The sequence below is a fragment of the Mastacembelus armatus genome, chromosome 10 (genome assembly GCF_900324485.2).
Source record: "Mastacembelus armatus chromosome 10, fMasArm1.2, whole genome shotgun sequence".
NCBI lineage: Eukaryota > Metazoa > Chordata > Actinopteri > Synbranchiformes > Mastacembelidae > Mastacembelus > Mastacembelus armatus.
The window spans coordinates 8341594-8362229 of NC_046642.1; the positions used below are offsets into that span (position 1 = coordinate 8341594).

Consider the following 20636-nt stretch of genomic DNA (forward strand, 5'->3'; position numbering starts at 1 on the left):
TATACAATATTTGAGCAGATTCAAAAGGAACCAGATCGTTTGTCTTTTGTTCCAAGAGGTTTAAATCTAGTTCTCTACACTGAAGATTATTTTTGAAAACACATCCTATGAGAATTGTTTATCTCTTGTATGTCCTCCTACAGAATGCAGAGTTACCAAGAAAATGAGACCTGATACAATCAGTTATTGCCAACAGCAAAAGAGGGGCCATCAAAGAGAATGGTACAGAAAAAAAATAAGTGAAAATATATTTGTTGCTATGGCAAATAGAGTTGCTGTTTGATTAGAGCAACATAATTACATTGCATAATCATGTTTACAGTTAGAATTCGTTATTTGTTTAAAATAAGTTTTGCCAGAAGGATTTTATTTGTAACCTGCATAATTTATCTTCCAACTTGTACTTTAGATTGTGAGCAGTGCAGTGATATTGCTTCCAAAATGAATCGAATCCTGTCAGTGAATAAGAAGAGAAATCAATTTGAGTTGTGCTGCCATTCCTGCCCATCACTTAAACAAAATGTGCAAGTTAACCATTTCATTACTGAATCTAGCCCACAGCTCTCATACTGCAAAGTGCACACAGCCTGCACAACCTTTTTAGAGCAGAGCTGTACCATTTGATGTAGCAATAAAATCTATGTTGATTTGTGACTGTTCACCATCTTATAGTAGCTGACAAAGCAAAACATCTCTTCTTACATTTTTATAATGCACATAATAAAAAACTCACTCTCATTATTTAGCTTTCTCTCTCTATCATGCTTCCTTATATCATTCTCACTTGACTTCTCCATTTCCATGCCCCCACCACACACACACACACACACACATACACCTCTCTTTCTCCCACTTCCTCTGAATGTCTTTCACCCTCTCTTTCGTATTGCCCTTGTCATCCAACAAGAAGACAGTGACAATGAGGGCTTGTGTCCTTGGACATGGCGCAAAGCTCTACTATTGACTGGCATGATGAGCTGCTCTTTCCTTGTTCCTTCCCCACAATCCCCATAATCCCTCTGTCTAAGCTGCCAACACGACACACACATCAGGACCACAGGGGCATTAGATGGAGGGCCTGGGGGGCTGTCGCCACTTATTATATCAGTGCACAAACAGGGCAATGCCTTCACTTACTGACACTCACACACACACACACACACACACACACACACACACACACATACACACATATATGAATACATAAGGCGGGGGACACAACAGATTAGCAGAAGCACTGAGATGCCCGTGAACTCCAGCATAGGCTCACAGGCTCATATGTATGTATATGCATACAGTATAACATGCTAACACCTATGATGGGCCCTGTCAAGGGCTGCACTACAAGCCATCGAGGAGAGAATGTTTTGTTGCCTCCAAAGGTCACACAGTTATATCTTACTCTGTTGGCACAAACTGAACACACTGACACATTTGTAAAGGCTGAATCCGTAATGTTGATTATCTTTCTTTCTCAAACTCCTTCCTGACATTTCAGGCGGTCACAAAGGAGGAGGAGGATGATATCTCTTTCCTCCTCAGAGACAAACTGAGAAACACTGGCACTACACTTTTCTTTTCTCGTCAAAGAAAATAAACAGCATTATATTTATGTGTAATAGTCATGTAGCCTGGTGCACACGCTATAAATTACTGTATTGATTAATTATTGACAATGACTCAGTTCTGTGAGTTATGGAAATATGGAAAGAATTGCAGAGGCCTTAAAGACAAATACATTTGAATTTAAAAAGCCCATGCACAAGACATGATATATTGCTTATTCCAGGCGCTTATCTTTAAATATCACAACTCTTCACTGAATAAGAATTTGCTGATGGTATGGGTCTGCTTCTGAACACTATACAGTAGCAAAGACACTAAAAGAGTGGTGATGGCAGGAGGCAGATTCTGATTTTATCTGTTTGTGTGCCTGTGTGTGTCTCTCATCAGGAAGCAGTGAAGGAGAACCACAAGAAGAGGGAAATGGAGGAGAAGATCAAGAGAGCCAAGCTGGCGAGGGAGCAAGCAGAACGCGAGAAGCAGGAGCGCCAGCAAAAGAAGAAGCAGCTGCTTGACATGAACAAAGGTATGCCACTTCTCCTCGTGCCGCCACAGAGACAGACAGGGAGCCAGGTAGAGAGTTAGGAGGAGGACAGCAAGAGGATGGGAAGGGAGTTTCATGGAATTGTGTTTCACACAGATTTAAACTAAGAAAGAAGAGAATAGTATATAGGAGTGCAGGGAGTCATCTTTTTCAGCTAGGAATCTTATACTCACTTCCCTAATCGATGCAATACTGATACAAAATAGACAAATTATACAAATTTTGGATAGATTTTTCCACAGTACATTTACACAGAACAATTCTCTTTTGCAATAAGTGCATGCATTTCAACACATTTAACAGATTACAAGCAATAGTAGTAGAATTGAGTTGTACCAGTTACTGGTATGTAGTGATAAATACATGCAAATAATTTCTTTAGAGCTTGCAGGGGCAGACAGATGTAGATCCCACGTAAAGCTAGGAAGCTATGGTGCACTGATTAAAAAGGCTGAAAATGGCCCTGTAGATTACACTCCCAAAACGACTGTGCTGTTATTTGTTTTCAAGAGTTATATGCAAGCCATATGACAGAAAATGATCATTCCTCCAGTCTGAGAATGTTTGTGGGCAGCATGCTATATTTATTTTTATAATTAATTTAAATTACTGTATTGTCCTCTAGTGATGCCAGTAAACAAGTGTATTGATCAGTGTAAGTTGCAGTTGTACAGACAAGAAAAATTGGAGCAACAGAGCTGGATGTCTGTGTCTTGTTATGTCAATGACATTGAGAAGGAATTTCAAGCCTGAAGGGGCTTTGTAAGCAGTCAGTGTGGTCTTTTGTCCATTTTTTTGACAAACAGACTTGAGATTTTCACAATTCACCAGCTTCTAAATGTCAGCACTAGCCAAGGACCTCTCTGTAGCTCAGCCACATTGGGAAATGTGACAAGACAGTCTTCAGTATGCCACAAACTCTCCAAGATAATTGATGCATGCTGCAGTTTTTTTCTTTCTCTTTTTTTCTGAGCAGTGACCTCTTTGAAAACTTCACTTTTAATAATCCAACATGGCTGAGCTGAAGGAGGCTGTCTACCCCTCTCTCTTATGCTGGCTAACCAGATGGAGAAGGGTAGAGAAGTAGGTATAATATTAAATATTTCTGCCAGAGCAGATTTTGATCGCAGTTTCTGAATGCCATAATATGACTTGTATGAATAAAACATGAGGATGACATGGGCAGCATTGCCTGCAGCCTTGGATAAAGTAGGGATTGTCCTCCACACCAGCACCTTGCTTGCTGGACTTTTGTGATGACAATGACCTTGGCAGTTATGAAAAACACACTTAAATTCAAGATGTGCTAAACCCAGGCTGTTTTTCTCCTGTCAAGGTTCTTATCTAAATTGACTACACATTTTCATTAAGTCTTTAATAGCTCTTTTTTGTGTACCAACTTGTCTCTGTGTGAAATGTAACTAGAGAAAGGACAATCAAATGTGGAGCTCTTTAAATGGATCCTATGAAAGTAAATCTGAACTTGAGCCAGAAGCAGGTTGGATGTTACAGCAGATTGGTTTTCCACTCTTCTCACTTTCTCACTCTGTTCTTTGTTTCTCTTTAAATTGTTTTAGCTGGAATACAAATAGAAGTTTTTTTTCTCTTTTTTTTCTTTTTTTGGAACATCCTTTTCTCTGTCTCTGCTCCTCACCAGTTGACAGCCTTGGCTTGAGAGTCTTGACTCTTCTCACCCACTGTTTTAAAATTCTATATGTGATTCAGATATTTTGAGAAGTTAGTTATTTGAGGAGACTTTTCACATTAATATTTCATGCTGAGCATCAGCTGTGTTTTCTGTGAAGGTTGATGAAAATAAGGTAGTGTATGGCACGAAGAGGCTTGTTTAATTCCTCTCACCATTAATTAATCATGTCCAAACATTTTCCACATTAATTTTGCATTTTAAAGGTTGAAAGGCTAATTGAAGTGCTGCAAAAAGATCTTCAGTTTTACATGCTTATTATTCTCTGTTGTTCTTTAACCCTAACCTGAATCATAGTTATATAGATAGATATAGATGGACACTATCCAGAACATAGTCATAGTCTACACTGAATAACTTATAATGGCAATATGAAAACAAGTTTTAAGAAATGTATCTCTCCATTGTATAGCCTTGTCCTTCTGAGTGTCATGACGGTCTGGAGATCCCAAGGCAGGTCTGTTTCAAGGCTGACACATAGAAACAGACAGGTATTCACACCTATGAGCAATTTTGAATTGCCAGTGAACCAAATCTGCGTGTCTTTAGATAGTGGGAGGAAGCTAGAGTACCTGGAGAAAACATCCAGTGAAAAGGGAGAACATGCAGACTTCACACTGAAAGGGCCCAGACAGCTGGCACGTTGTCACCTGTGGGTTCAATCAGAACTTAGTTGTCTACTTATGGTCCCACAATGCACACGTCAGAAAAAAAACATAAAATCAAAGGACCTCTCTATAAACCTGTGTGATAAAACTATAGCGACACATAGATCAGAGCGAGGCTATAAAACAATTTCTAAAGCGCTGCGTGTTTCCAGAAGTACAGTGGCTTCAGTGATTGGAACCACCGGGACTCTTCCTAGCATAACCAGGAAAGAAGACCCTTTGCCAATTAGATGAACAGTAAACCAGTAATCAGTCACTCTTTGAGTAGAGAGAAGCCCCTAGACTCAATACAAAACTGTCTGCATGGAGTTTTCTAAGTGCCATTTAAAAGGCTCTCAAAAACATCAGTAAAACCATTCTCTGGTCTGATGACACAAAATTGAATGTTTTGGACAGAACTCCAAGCACTTTGTCCAGCCGTCACCAAATGCTGCTCATAACCTGGTTAATAGCATCCCTACCATGAAGCATGCTGGTGGCAGCATCGTGCTATGTGGACAGGGAAAGGAGACTGCTCAGAATTGAGTAAAGGAAGAGTACAGTTAAATAGAGAGGTCCTTGAAAAACCAGCACCAGGATGCGTGCAACCTGAAACTGGGGCAACAGTTCACTTTTCAGCATGACAATGACATGAAGCATAAAGCCAAGACTGCTGTGGCTTTGAATGGCACAGCCACAGCTCAGATTTGTGTCCCATAGAACATCAGTGAAGAGAGCTGAAGATGGCAGATCAGATGCTCCAATGGATTTAATCTAAAGGAGTTACACAGGGTTTTCTTTTTATTTTACCGTGATAAACTGCACAAATCTAAGTGTGCAAAGCTTGTAGAGACTAAAAGCTATAATTGCTCCCAAAGCAGCTTTGGCAAAGTACTGATTTAAGGGTCTGAATACTTTACAAAGGAGAGATTTCAGTTTTTGATTTGGCTAAAAATATTAACTTTGTTAAACTTTGTCATTATGGGTTATTGAATGTAGATTGATGGGTAATATGGCATTGTATCCATTTAAGAATATATTAGTGTGCAAAAAGTGAACAGGCTCTGAATATCCAAATCCACCGTCAGTAGAAATGAATGAATAAATGAATTGCTGACCTGAATAAAGTACATTTTTAGCATGAACAGATTGCATAAACATATGGTCCTTATATTATGAGAATTATTTACAGGTCAATATCTTTTATCTTTTTTTTTTGATTTACTGATTTACTCATTGCTTAAAAGATTGTTTGATGGATCATGTGTTGAATGCAATTTCAAAAGCTGTTTTTGGGAATAGATAGATTTTATGTAATTTCACAAATTGTGACCTAATCCTCTCCACTTGCAAATGATTAACAATGAAATGCATATTTAATGGGAGTTTAATTTATTTAGCTTTTGCCAGAATGGCACCAGGATGGAGGAGGGGAAACAAACGCTTTTAGTAAATGGATTTTTTTCTTTTTTTTTTCTAATTTCCCAGCTGATAAAACTCAGCATTATGCCCTCTACAAGTTCAGTGACTTGCCTATGTCTTCAACAAACATGATTGATAGATTAGACAAGTGCAGAACTAAACATATGTTCCTTGTGAAGTATTAGAAATCCTAATGTAGGAAAATGCTAATGAAATCATTATCCGGTCACCCCATTTGTTTTAATTTGCTCTAAGTGGATTTCCATATTCTCGTGAACTGACCAGATGTTCAACATTTACTAAATCGCTTTACTTCATTGGAAATAACAGTTGAACACTGTAAAATAAACCTGAACTAATGCCTCTGTCTAAAACAAGGAAAGATAGTTTGTTACATCAGTGTATTTTTCTAGTGCAGCGTATGAAACAGTGTCACTAACAGCATGCGTGACATTGTTTCAAGAGACAGAGCATGGTAGAGCATCTGGACTTTCTTTCTCCAAGGCATTTGTGTACAGTAGCAGGCCCCCATGGCTGCATACTGGGCTGGCATCACTGGGGTCAGTGCCCCTGTCTGGGGCAAGTGTCTGCACCCACATGTCAACTGCGTACCCCAGTCAAATCGACTAAGCTTTGAACAGAGCCGGAAAGTGCACATGCCTCTTTGAGCACAATGCAGCTTGGCATAAGGCACATAGGAATAAACAAACCACCAGAAACAAAATGAGTAAATAAATAAATAAAAAATTTCTTGAACCCTTTATTTTAGTCCAGGGATTGCTTCCAGGTAGCACAGGAAAAAAGTGAAGAACTTCATGTTTTACATGTTTTCTACTTTTTACAGTATGGTTTTCATTGTGTGATTAGTTGTAGTAGCTTGTGTAATAGTCCCCTTCACCAATGAAACACTGAAAAACATTTTTACTGTCAACCTGAGGAATATCAAGACTCGAAGCATATTGGTTGTAGCTTATGAATTTTACAACACCTTTTATGAGTGTACCAACTGTCTGCTATCTCAGTTGACTACACACATTAAATGTAACCCAACTGTACTAATGTAAGGGAGGAAAACTTTTAAGTAAACTGAGGTCTGAAAATAAAATGATTTGACTCGAAAACGAACTAATTGTAAAATCAGTTATTAAAATTGTCCTAGACAGAATTATTGAAACCCTAAAACACACAGAGGCTTTCTAGATGATGTTTTTATTATTACGGTTTACCTACAAAGTGATATTTTTTTACTGTATGAATTAAAGCCCACTCAACCAACTCAATCTATTTCCCAACAGCTTGCAGACACCAACAGAATGCAGACCCATGCTTTGGCTTGCTCTATGGGAATATTATGGTGGAATTTTTTTTTTCTGCTGTTTCTATTAATATTACCTTTGAACAAAATTCATTATAATCTTAAATATAGTTATCTTTGTACATACAGCAGCTGCATACTTGAGCTCATGCTAAGAAATTACTTGTTAGTAGGAAATATAGGTGTGATTATGTTAACATTGCAAAGGTACAGAGAGCAGATATTAAACATGTAAACTGGATTGTTGTTCATTGTAAGTTAGTTCTTAAATGGTCATTTCATTACGTCCTTACATCTTATTTTACAATTACTGTGAGTCCTTTCCTTTCCAAAGGCATTTTTGTGCTGGTGCTCATCTAGGCATTCTTTCCCATTCAGACCTCTATTTGCCTTCCTAATGCTGAGTGTTTAATGCAATCCACATACAACATTTGTTAAATAATACACATTTAAAATCCACATTCACATATACACAGACAGGAAGTTAGTAAGAGTCCCTCTATTTATTTAAATGCTAACATGTCCTTCTGAGTCTGTGTTTTGTCTTTTTCTTGTTTTCTCTTCATTTTCAAGTTATGACAGTGTTTTGTTGTTTTTTTTTTTTTTTTTTTTTTGTTTACCAATTACCAGTGTTTATTATTATGGCATGCTAAACTAAATTGACTTATTTGAGGGCAGCTGGCCAACTGGTTGTGGCTGGCACAGCCCTGTCAGGAATGACAGAGGCAGAGATATGGATTGATGGCTTTGTGGGACACTGACAGCTGCCGGTAGGCCAGTGAATACCTGCGTCACAGCAATGCCAGCTAGGTGATCATAGACAAGCACTGACAGGCAGCATTGGTGTAGACAGGTTAGCTCTCTAAGTTTGCATAGTGTCTCCACAGCACAGCAGACATGGCAAACAGTATTACCAGGAGAGATAGCTTGTAGAGACGTGAAGGTCAGAAACCCAAGCAGATAAAAGAAATGTTTCTGAAAGAGATACCCACTATTCCTCAGCTTAGCTTGGAAAATTAAGGCAGTATTGGGGAGCTAAACCTGACCTTCATGTTTAATATAGAATATAACGAACTAGGACAGCCCTTTGCAGAATATAATGATGATATATGGTACAGTGCTTCTGAATCTGCTAAAGTGTAATTTCTTTATCATACCAATGTCTGGTTATATATTTGTAGTTTCTGATGAGTCATAAAAATGAAGAATCAGTGTAATGGTAAACTCAGAGCATATTGCCTATTCCTCTGTCCTTGTATTTGAGCTGTGTTGATCTAGAGTCCAGGAAGAGCAGTGTGCGCTCTGAAACTCCTGACTGGTGAATTCCATCATTACCCTAAAAGATATGAACAAGGGCACCTGAATTATCAGCTGTTATACACCCATTCCAATAAATAACAGCATTAGATTGTGCTATATCTCCAGTTCAAATCAGAATCTTCCACAGGGCATTTGTAACAAACAGAGTATGGCTGACTGCATCTCAGTCAAGTCCTCCAAGAACAGGCAGCATGAATAGAATCAGAAAAAGCAAAAAAGGAGAAGTAAACAGTACACAAATTACACGGCAGGATTAAATTCACTTTATTCACTGCAAAATGGCATCTTGTAAGTGAAGGTGATACAATAAAATGCTCATATCAGTTTATAAAAATGGAAATGCATTCCAGAAATAAATGTCAGTATAAGGAAAACAGTGATAGCTTCATGGGAAGACCTTTGATATTCTATTATAAATATCATGATCCATTAGTAATTAACGGTAATGCCAGGGAATAATGTAACATTTTTATTTAAGGTTAGCTTATTTATGTATACCTATACATGTTTTTTAATTTTATTTTGTGGCACTATCTTGCATAAGCAAGACAAAAAGATACTAGATTGCATCTTAAAGATTTTAATCACATTTACTTTAATTTGGTTAAGTCCATAATCAAAAAACTGACACATAAACCAATTCATCTCTCCTTACTGTTCACTCTTGTTCTCTCTGTCGCTCCCATTTTGAATTACACGCACACACACACACACACACACACACACACACACACACACACACACACACAGACACACACAGACACACACACACTCACTCACTCACTCACTCACTCACTCACTCACTCACTATACCCATGCCGCCTCATACTTTTGTCTCTCCCAATGCTTTTGTAAATGTTTCTCTTCTCCTTGGTGAAATCAGCTCAGGCACAGTTGAATCTCATTAATTTGTGGGTGGTTCAAGTATCTGATCATTTCCCCTCCCAGATCTGGACCTCACTAGTCACTTTACAGTCAATCAAACCTAATTACCCTCACTACAAAGACCATCAAATCCCATTGTCAAATCCATTTAGCTTCCCCAGACAGCACCGCCTCTCACTGATGCAAACAGCCCATGTGGGGGTTTGGTTCAGATGTTATCTGATATGGATTCCAAAACTCATTTAAAATGTCTGGACAGATGAAATCCAAAATGTTTATAGCATCTCAGTGCACTTCCACATGCCAAAGTCTCTTTGACATCCCTTTTATTTTAATAACATGACTTATCAGTGTAACCCTGGTATGATCAGTCATAAATGATAAATATATGTACAGTTAAGATGCTTTACCATACACATAATCAGCTGTGATTGGAGCCTGTGATGTTGGCATTGGCACTAATAGATCAAAGCTGTGCTTGTCCATATGCCAGAGCAGCACTGTAAAAGGTGCTGTCAGCTCGTTAATGTGTTGGAGGTTTGAGGTTCACTCAAACTGCAATAACAATAAACACCAGTTACCTGCAACTCTTCATTTAATCTGCTCACAGTGGCTTCTTTGTCATTCTACCACAACAATACTTAAACTCAGTGTGCCAACTGCACTAAATTTACTGGCACTGATCTTATGGAAAAGGAGCACTGGTGGTCTCCTGTGCTGTGTGAACAGGCCCCTATGGCCCTGCTGGCACCTTAGCATGTTGACCCACGTGGCTCAGAAAAAAATATGTCAACCTAACATCTGTCAGTGCTGCAAGGGAGCTCTCCCTTGAGTGTTGATGGTGTTACTGGGCAAACTAGCCAAAAGCAGTGGATGGTGATACAGTATGGTTAGTGGTGTTGGGGGGTGTAGAAGTAAAAGATAGCAGAGGAAGCGGAGTGTGGTGAATGCTACGTTGCAAGCATCTCTCTTCCCCCTTTCCCATTTCCCAACCTCCCCTCCCTACTGTTTCTCACTTGGGGCCTCGCAGCATCCATCCAGATGGAGGGTTTATTTTTGTTTTTGTTTGTTTACTTATTCATGCATCCAGCTATTCGGGGCATCGCAGGGGCTTTCGTTTCCACCACAGAATGCAAATCGCCACGGCTGCTAATCCACTTTCATCTCTCCCTTGTCGACATCCAACTTCTCTCTACGTTTCCCCCAGTCTTTCACAGACAGGACATCTCTCTTTCTTTCAGGGATCAGGCCTGCAGTGACCACTCCAGCCTTGCTCGAATACTTGTCTCTAGTACATCCATGTCAAGCACAATACAGCTTTCACCTCCCACTCACCTTTTCCATTTTGAAGACATTCTACCCTCTGTCCACATTTTTCATTCCTTTCTCCCACTGACCCTGGCGCCACACAGGGGCTCACAGCAAGAGTAAAGTAGCAGCTACACTGCCACTCCCCTGGAATGGAGGGTTGTGGGAGCATCCCTAATTGAGTTTTGGAGGACATGAGTGGGTTTGCTCATCAAGTTCTTACAGTAAAACAATCCAGATTAATCAAAAAGCAAATCGGTCTTTTTTATTAGCCTTGTTGCCCTTTGATTCCCCTTGTTCCTTAACTCTATTTTAAGTGGACTAGTAAACATATATACACACACACATATATACACCTACAACATGAAGACAGGGGCTTTCTGTGTCAAAGCTTTTGTCAGGGTTGGAAAAAGATGATGCATGGAAAAACAAAGGAAAGACATCTAACAGGTGCATGAATGCTGTCCTTCGGGCACATGTGTTCTCTGTGCTCTCTGTGGTGGTAATGGTCTCTGCCTGCCCAGGTCTTAGGAGCTGCAACGAAGGAGGGTGAGGGGACAGGGTTACTCTACAAAAAGCCAGACAGTAAGAGAGTAGACAGCAAAGTGATAAGGGGAGGGGGCAATGGGTAGTGCAGGTGGTCGTGAACATCTAGGTAGCTGAGCATGAATTCAGGTGTGAAAGTAACACAAAACCAGGTGCATACATGCGGGAAGCAGAGAGATGAGATTAAAAGAAAGCATGGTTGTTGCCTCGCCACCAGGCCAGAAAGCAGCAACCCCTCCCTGCACCAAGGCCTTTGTTTCACGGCTAATGGTCCAGGTTAATTGCACAGGTGACTTTCTGCGAGGGAACAGATGGGCACAAATGTGTTCAAAAACAATCCAGAGCGAGCAAAAAAATAAATAAAAAATAGGAGTGAGTTGTTTTCTTTTCTTTCTCATCTTCTCCACCTGGAAACGTGCAAGACAACAGGGGCGAGGTTAAACTTTCACAATGGTTTTAATTCATCAAGCACCAGGCCTGTAAGCTCTCATTAGATCTCAATACAGTACAAATTAGTCTCAGGCACTGACTAGTGGAAGGACAGTGGATAGTAGTAGATAATAGGCATATCTCTTATGCCCAATATTCAAGATTCAAGCACTTTATTTTGGTTAAGGAGAAAAGTGCTGTGCTTATATAAATTCAGGGGATATGTTGCTGTGATTGATTAAAATATGTGACTATAATAAATGTATGTATTTTGTACGCTTTGCTGTTATTTATCTTTTTAATTAACATGCCACTGTTGCTACCAGCTTCACACTTGGCATATAGGATGTCATAATTTGCCATTACCAGACAGAAGCTTTTTAGAATTCTGCTCTTTAGACAAGATTTTTAGAATTTTTTGTCTCTCTTTCCCCCCATGAATGATGAAGGCTGCATGTGAACCATCAGAAATTGAGCTCTCAATCGATCGGCTGTGTTTTTTCTCCTCAGCACAACATACGGGAGATGACAGATAGCAAATTGAATTTATGAACAGGCTTTGTTGACACTGCTGCATAATTATAGGAATGCAATGCCTTTGGTGATTAAAAAGAGAGCCCAGCATTTCATTCACATACATAGAATGTTTTCTGCTTGGATGATTGAGTGAAAAGCTTTGTCATGTTTTTGAGGCAACAGCTGTTCTTTTGTTTTGCCGTAATATACACATTTTGAATGTTGTAGATGACAAATTTTAAGTGGTAGGAATAAACTAACGGAAATTCATGTTTTGCATAATGTAAGTTTTATTTGTTTGATTCCTAATTGGTCCTTAACTGTGGATTAAGAGTTTGTATGGGGTTGTAGTGCTGCATCTGGCTAGATTCCTGTCTTTCTTACCTGATCCATCTATGAGCAGCGGTCAGCACAAGTCATCCTGCTGGCATTAACTATTGTACTGTTCCTCTGTTTCTGCTCCTTAAACTATTTATCCACTTCTCTTGCTGTCTTTATCAGACTCATATTCACTTATCAGAAGAGAAATATGCATCATTAATTTGGATTAGTTAAGTGAAGTCAACACTCCTGTAAATGTTGAACATGAGTTTGTGTCACTAAAAACGTGTAGGAAGGTTTTAAGTGCAGGTGGGGGTTTTTATGCTTGTGCTTGCTTACTGCAGTGTATGTTTTAGAAATAATTAAATGTCACAGGGCTCACACCGTCAAGTATCCAGGAAGGTGTTTTACGACCTTGTGTCTTGTCTCACTCCACCACCCACTACCGCACCCATAGAAACCCTCTTCATTTTTTCTTGTCTCTCTCTGTCTTCTATACACTTATTTTCTCTTTTCTTTCTCGCTATATTCCACTGATCCCTCCTTCATTCCTTTATATCTTCCTTCCCCAGTAATGACTTACAGTATATGTGCATATTATTTCTCTTTTCCTTCCTTTCCACCCTTGCAACTGTTAACACTCAACTTTGTGCTATGTTCCTGAGTTTGGTTGAATGGTGTGTTGTAGTCTCTTTCTTGCACTTTTACTGTAGGTACTTTTTTTTCTTAGGCAGAAACTAATGTGACGTGTGACGTTTTATGCCAGTCCTACTGAAAACATGTTGCTCTTGCAATCCCTCCTAATTAGAAAATATGATAGTTCTGCTGGTAAATATATTGCAGATTGAGCCAGTCCCTAGGGCTTGGTGTTACATTTGGCACAGCCTCTGAGTCACAACACTGCCTGATATTCAGGTAAATGAGGGAGGAGAATGGAGGATTGGAGGTAGGCAGGGATCAAAGGGAAAGATATGAAACACATACACCATCTCTCTCTGGGAGGTAGAGTTTCACTGAGCTTTATTTCTGCTCTTAGAGGTTTAACTGTTTAAGAAAGTACCTAAAAGTGCAAAAGCTGTGTTCTACACTTCCACAAGCTTTAATAAGATCATTAAAGGACCCCAGGGCTGTCTGTTGAGGTGCCCACCAAGGTGTTTCATCACTGGAAGGGTTTGTCAATGTCTTGGGTCTTAGCCCATCTTAACCCATTTTGAAAGCAATTTCCTGTGAGCAGAAAGGATCTTTCCTCTTGAGAAAGATCTTTGGGCATAAAAGGTTAGCTTTTCTGTAATTCCCCAGCATGCAATCCACCACTGCTGCTAATGAGAAGTGAATGAATATTTGCCCTAGGTTTAACAGCTCAAAATAAGACGAGTGAGTGGCAGGAATGAGGGAGAAATATCTGCTCAAGTGTATAATGTTACAAAATGTAATGATGAAAATACTGGAATTGTAGTCACATAATTTTCAGGTTTATTAATGTTTTTCTATTAAGTGCTTACCTTTTCTTTGCAAATCTGATTATATTTTATATATATAAGTTCATGCATGTTCTCCCTGTGCTTGTGTGGGTTTACTCCAGGTACTCTGGTTTCCTCCCACAGTCCAAAAACATGCATGTCAGGTTGATTGGTGACTCTAAATTGCCCATAGGAGTGAGTGTCTGTGGTTGTTTGTCTCTGTGTGCCTTTATGTGGCCCTGTGATGGACTGGTGACCTGTCCAGGGTGTACCCCTGCCTTCCAATCAAAAGAGAGCTGGGATAGGCTCCAGCAGATCCCTGTGACCCTGGTTAAGGAATAAGCGGGTGTAGAAAATGGATGGATGGATGGATGGATGGATGGATGGATGTTAATAAGTTCATAGTCTGAAAACTCATCTGTGAGAGTTTCTTGCTGAGAGTAAGACCTGCTCAACCTTTAAGCTGTGGCCCAATAGGATAGAGTTAATTGAGTGCTGTGAGGTGACTGGGGAGTATGTTTCCCATTTTAGTCATTTCGGTTCTTTGTGTCTGTAGCCCTCCCCCTGAACCCCAGTCTACCAGGGCTCCCAAGTCCTGGTCATTACAAATGATGAATTGTGCTACAGTTAAGCTAGAAGTAGGACAAATTGATCAAAGTGTCAGGTGCCCCCTGTGATGTCTAGGTCTCCATGAAGAAGGCAGTGAAGAAGGAGCTGTCAAAAAGTTTCTTGTGCCAAGGTGGTTGTAGATAAATGTTTACCTGCCACTTACCACTTTTTGCATTCTGCCAGACTCACATTGTGTCCTTGCTAGCCTACATAAGGAGACGGAGTAAGGAAAGATCTTGGGAGGTGATACAGTTATAATAGCTCCAAGTTGTTACCATATTGTTCTGTAGGTCTACAGCAGATGAAACCCATGCTCCCCCATTTAAACCAATGAGCTTGCTATCTGAGGTGTAGTGCTGCAATTTGAGATAAGCACTACTTGGCTCAGCTTTGGTTTTGTTCTGATAAAGCTGGTCTAATTAAGCTTGATTTAATCAGGCCTGCTTTTAAGCACAGCACACAGCCGGAACAGATATTTTGATTTCAAAGTAGCCCTTGGGACGGACTTGAGGAAGAAAGCGTAGGAATGAGATACAGAACAACATTAGTGTGTATGAATGAAGAGTTGCTTTTTAAAAATTTGTCTAATAAATGTTTCTATTCTTAGTTATACTGTCTTCTTCTGCTTGCATGAATGGTTGCAAGTTGGGTGATTTGTTGCTGGAGGAAAATGGAAAAACATATAGAGCCATGACTTTCTGTGGTAATGGCAAAATATGCACCATTACTTTAAATTAATTGTGTAGCATTCAGTGCCAAGGTGTTTTGTTCTTAAATTGACTTTGCCTGATTGTCATTTCTTTTTGAGCACATGTAGATAAGAAAAGATTGATCACCCCAGTGTCTGTGAAAATGCAGTGTGCTGAATGTAACACTTGTTTCCAGTTATTTTTGAATGTTTTCCTTCAGCTATAGCTATAAGCACAGTGCAAAAACCAGATAGATAGGAGACCCTAATGGTAAACACTGGGAAAGAGCTAGTTCACTCATGTATGCAAAAGAATTGATGGTCAAGTCTCTAGCTCCACAATAAGTCACCCTAATGATCCTAGTTTAAAATAATGTCTGTTCTGGACCAGAATGATGAAAAGGGTGCCCCTCTGACTCATTAGTAGGGGCGTAAAGATAGATGACCCAGATATAGAAAGTAAGCTTATTTTTGAACCCATTTTCCATTGAGCAATATGCTGCATGTGCACAGTGTCGGCACAACTTGTCACTTCGTTGGCCTCATAACACTTTAAGTGTTTCCAAAATGTCTCTTCAGCCATGTCGACTCCAGTTCACATCTCTAGTTTCATGGATCCAAACAATAGGTGGAACGGTGGAAGGGGGAATGTTTTTCGAAGGCCATTCCCAGTGTCATTGACTGAACAATGATAGAGCACCTGGGTATTGAGCGGCTCCACACTAAATCTTTGTAAAGAGCACTTAGCTCCCCTGCGTTAGCCACAGAAAGAATATCTGTCAATGACCATCAGTGGAGGCTTTCATCCCGAGGCTCCTCTGCCTGTATAAGTTGCTAAGCTGTAAGTGTATTTTTCCACCTCCACAGCTGTTTACTACAAAAAGGATAGGCCTGAGCGACAGGCCTCTGTCTCAACACTCATACACTCTATAAAAGGCTCTCATTCAGAATTACAGCTGTGGTATTAGGTGATTTTTTTATGCACCTGTACTTTGAGGGCATACATTGATTCCATGCATAACTACATGGACGTATATTTTATCATGTACTTCATCCTGTTCTCCTGATATACATATTGTCAAGTAAACATCTTTTTTTTATCTGTTCTCTTATAGAGGGAGATGAAACTGGTGTGATGGATAGCCTAATGGAAGCTCTACAGTCTGGAGCAGCATTCCGTGATCGGCGAAAACGGACACCACGCAATGGTAAGGCAGCAGAAAACACTCTCCATGTCCCAATTCATAACATCATTATTTCTGTTATTCTGACAAACTGAAAAAAAATCTACTTGCTTCCTTTAACTATTCATAATTTACCTTTATTATATTTGACTCCTATTATGTAGATAAAGCGTTTTAGTTTGTAAGTAATTAGTGTGTATTTTGTTAGTTTGGACTAGTTTCATGTATGCAACTAATAGACACATATGGCATGATCATATACTGGAATGTATGCACATACAAATAAGTGTCACACACAGTCCATTTGCCATTCATAAAGGACTAATTATAATGTAGCCATGCTGGCTGCAGTTGGACTGAGGCTGATTTACTGTAATCCTGGTATTAACATATTAAATCCTGCCATGATGAATGGCCTGTGCCCACGGGAGTACCACCTACGAGAGGTGCCAGGGTCAGTTGAAATGCAAGTCAAGAGTTGTACAGAAAAGCCACAGGTGCTTCCATCTCCACAATGGTAATCATTGTAGAGAAAAAGAGGGGATTAAAATCTAACCAGTGGATGGATTGGATGATTCTATTATAGACAGACTACACACCAAAAAGCAAGAAGCGCAAATATGGATAACTCTCTCTAATTTTGTCCAATTAAGTCTAATTTTGCATTTATAGAAGTTGCAAAGTTATAATAATTAGGCTTAAATTTCTACAAACAAGACAATTATTTGAAGTTGAATTTGAATGAAATTTTTTAAGTCATGTAAGATGTGTTAACTAATGCTATTACTTGCAAATATTTTCTGATGTCATATTTTAAATTGACTATATACATTGCTCTTTTTTTGGCTTACAGGTTTCAAAATGTATGTTTTTTCCTTTGCAGTGCTCACATATATTTGCTGCATGTATGTCAGTACACACTGTACACATGCATTGTATATCTGATCTATCACTAGTAATTTCAAGTGACAAAACTGGTACATGCATGTGTCATAGAAAACATCATTCAAAAATAAAATTGTTAGCTTTATAAAAACACACCTACTGATATGATTTAGGGCAATGTAGGACAGGTTATTGTACATTATGTTTAAATATTCTTTATCTTTATATCCTGTGCCATTCTTCCTCTGCACAATTTTTCATTCCTCTTTCCAGTTCTTTATTTGGGTTTATTGTGAGCTTTGTCTGTGTTCAGATTTACTGTATGTGCTGATGCATTAGAAAATCTAAAGCGTTTTTGCCAAACTCTGGGAGTGGATCATTCCTGCCAATTTTCTGAAATGTACCACCTCTGATGCCTTTTTCTCTTTTCCTTCTCCATTTTTTCCTTTTCTCCTTTTCTTTTTCCTCATTTTTTTATAACCTGCATTGTTACAGGTGATCAAAGCCCTTCCTGTCCAGCCGCTCGGTGGCCGGGTGCTAACTATGGTAACAGAACTCTAGGTGTGTGTATTAATTATTTACTTAACCCAAACCTAGCACTTCCCTTACTGCACTCTTTCTGGCTGCATAATCACGTGTCCTTTTTCTCACAACGCTCAAGCTGAGCTGGTCTACAACACACAGAGTTCTGTGCTGAGTCAGTGCAAAGAATGACCTGTTCTAAGGTATTAATTAATAATTTAGTGTATGTTATAAAATTCAATGTACGCTTTAGTTGTATGATAAAATTAAATTAGAACTAAAACTGAAACTCCTCATTGAGAAAAGGCATCTATAGTTTCAAAACTAATTTTGAGAAATGTATAGTTAGAATAAATTTGCAGTAACACTTCAAAGAAACTATTCATGATCATAAAGCAATATGATGTTGGTTAATAACATTAAGACAGAAATCCACAGAGAAAATGATGCTATTGGAGAAAAAGAGCAAGTGAACTGTTGGAAGCTAAATATACATCAGCGCCAGTGGAAGTAAATCAAATTTATGTCAAGAGTCAGTATTAACAAAAGTCTACCTAAAGAAATACATTTATGAATAGGAATGATGCAACATTTAAGGTAGATAAGACAAATGTTATTACACCCTGAGGGGAAGTTCAGGTTTGTTTATTTATTTATTTTTTAAATTTTTAATTACCAGTAATAAAATTAATTTGAGCATATGATCCCATCAAATGTGCAGAAGTAATAAAGAAACCAGAGACCATATCTGTACTTGAAACACATTCTGATGCTGCTAAGAGAAATAATGTAAATTTTAACACTAAATACCTTACAAGTCCAATACAGTAAAGTATGCTAGTATTGAGTTGCTTGATCCTGAACTACCATTTATACAATCCTGATAGCAACTGTGCTACTTGAAGGACACAGTTTACATGGACTCAGCACAATTTCTGTCTTGTAGAGTAGCCACAGTTGTCATATGATTGCCCTGCTCTTCCAAATAGCCTACTGTATGCTGTCACAGCATGATGTTACTTCCTGTCTTGTGGCAATGACTAGGCAATAGAGAGGTCTGTAGACCTCCAGGCTTTTGTATTATATATATGTATATTACTTTTTTTGTGTATATGTTTGCTAAATGTCCCACCAACATGCAACAACACCCCAGATATGCCTCTTTCTGAAGAATTCTTGCCTTTTGTAGAAATGCCTTTTATAGATGCATGTGGTGCTTAAAACAAAATGGTTCTCTATGTTTCAACAATGTCTGTCTCACTAATATGTTTTGGATGTACGTAAGCCCACAGAAGTTTAACTACCTGACATTGAGTCCATGTTCAGGGATGAGTGAGTATGTCAAGATTTTTTTTTTTTTTTTTTAGTTTATAATTTTAGGAAGGTAATGTTTGTATTATAAGTATTGGTCAGTTCTTTTGACTTGATACGGTGGACTGATAGGAAGGAACTGCATGTTTGAGGAAGCAGGGTTCTAAAAATTGAGGGCCTCTGTCATTTTCTGGTGAAGATCACAGGCTGAAACATGCATTATCACAGCTAGAGTATGTGGCTCTGTTGGCTGTGTTACCGTACTTGTTGCTATGACCACTGTATCCAGGGTTTAATACAACCTGGACCATCATAAGTACCAATGAAAATGGTTGGCCACCGGTGCACTCGATAATGTGTCATGACAACATCAATATTTTTTTCCCAGGTGCAAACCAATTTGATGCCTCCAGAATGTATTATGCACCAATAGTCCCCTCTTTATTGATATGGAACCCAGTACTGTGCTTTGATAAACAGCGTCATGGTTTCACTACTCTGAGGTGATGAAAGACGAAATCCTTTTGACATACTGATGTTTTTTTTTAAATGGAATCTGGAGATAAGTTGAGCTGCTATAGAGCACAGGGAGATTTTGTCTTAACTCATGAAAGGGGACAGATACCTTTATACAGTTCGGGGAAAACATTCTAACTCATTACTCTACAAAGAGAAACAATTATGTTCCCCAGTGACAGAAGTCACTTAAGTCAGTCTTTGGGTTGTTATTCGTACACATTGTGTTCTTCGTACATTGTGGGAGCTGATGATGTTTTAGTCAGTATTAAGAGAATGATTGTGTAATTTTGGGGTCAGCATTAATGTACCTTATGTACCTTTGTTGTTTACATATTGGGTTTTTTTCTCTAATACAGGGGTTTACCAGTAAATTCAGAGAATTTCTCTGAGTAGTTATTTGAGTGTGCCAAATCTATTCATGTCTGCTTGTCATGTCTGGTGTAATCTCATGCTTTAAAGCTTGATTAACCTCCTGTCATCCTCAAATGAGCAGCGTGTACCAGAGAGTCTCTCAGAGTCGCACGAGAATCTTCACTTATGTAAAAGGAGTTCATTTAAACCAAGCATGTCGTTCATTGTTGTCCTTCTGGCTAAACTATACTTCAGCAGACTACCTCAAGTGTCAGACAGAACACAATTCTAGGCGCTGCCAGTCACAATTACACCCAATTCCAGAAGCATTTCCTATTTCCTTTTCTCCATTTTGTGTAAGATGGAAAACCTAACCCGGGAGGCCATACTCATGCAATTACACAAGCCAGTCCTAATTCAACACACAGAAACTAGATGGATTGATGCAGACCAGAAAATACACATTTCTGTTGAGGGTTCAGTCTCATTTGAGAAAGATCATATACTGCATAAAGGTAAAACTAGGTTTTTGCTTGAATAAGGATAAAAAGATGATGAGAGTTAGCCTACTCCTATTCTATCTCGT

General features: G+C 39.0%; 1 protein-coding gene across 9 annotated transcripts in view; it reads left to right on the top strand.

Moving 5' to 3' along the window:
* Positions 1 to 20636, top strand: part of diaph2 (diaphanous-related formin 2) — a 340283-nt gene that overhangs the window by 280140 nt on the left and 39507 nt on the right. For 7 of the 9 annotated variants that reach the window (XM_026329686.1, XM_026329680.1, XM_026329683.1 and 4 more), the window contains 3 exons: positions 1954 to 2089; positions 16394 to 16486; positions 17843 to 17908. In XM_026329686.1, coding sequence (XP_026185471.1) covers positions 1954 to 2089; positions 16394 to 16486; positions 17843 to 17908 — 295 coding nt within the window. The remainder of the gene's footprint in view (positions 1 to 1953; positions 2090 to 16393; positions 16487 to 17842; positions 17909 to 20636) is intronic. The other 2 variants (XM_026329687.1, XM_026329689.1) reach the window with 2 other exon arrangements.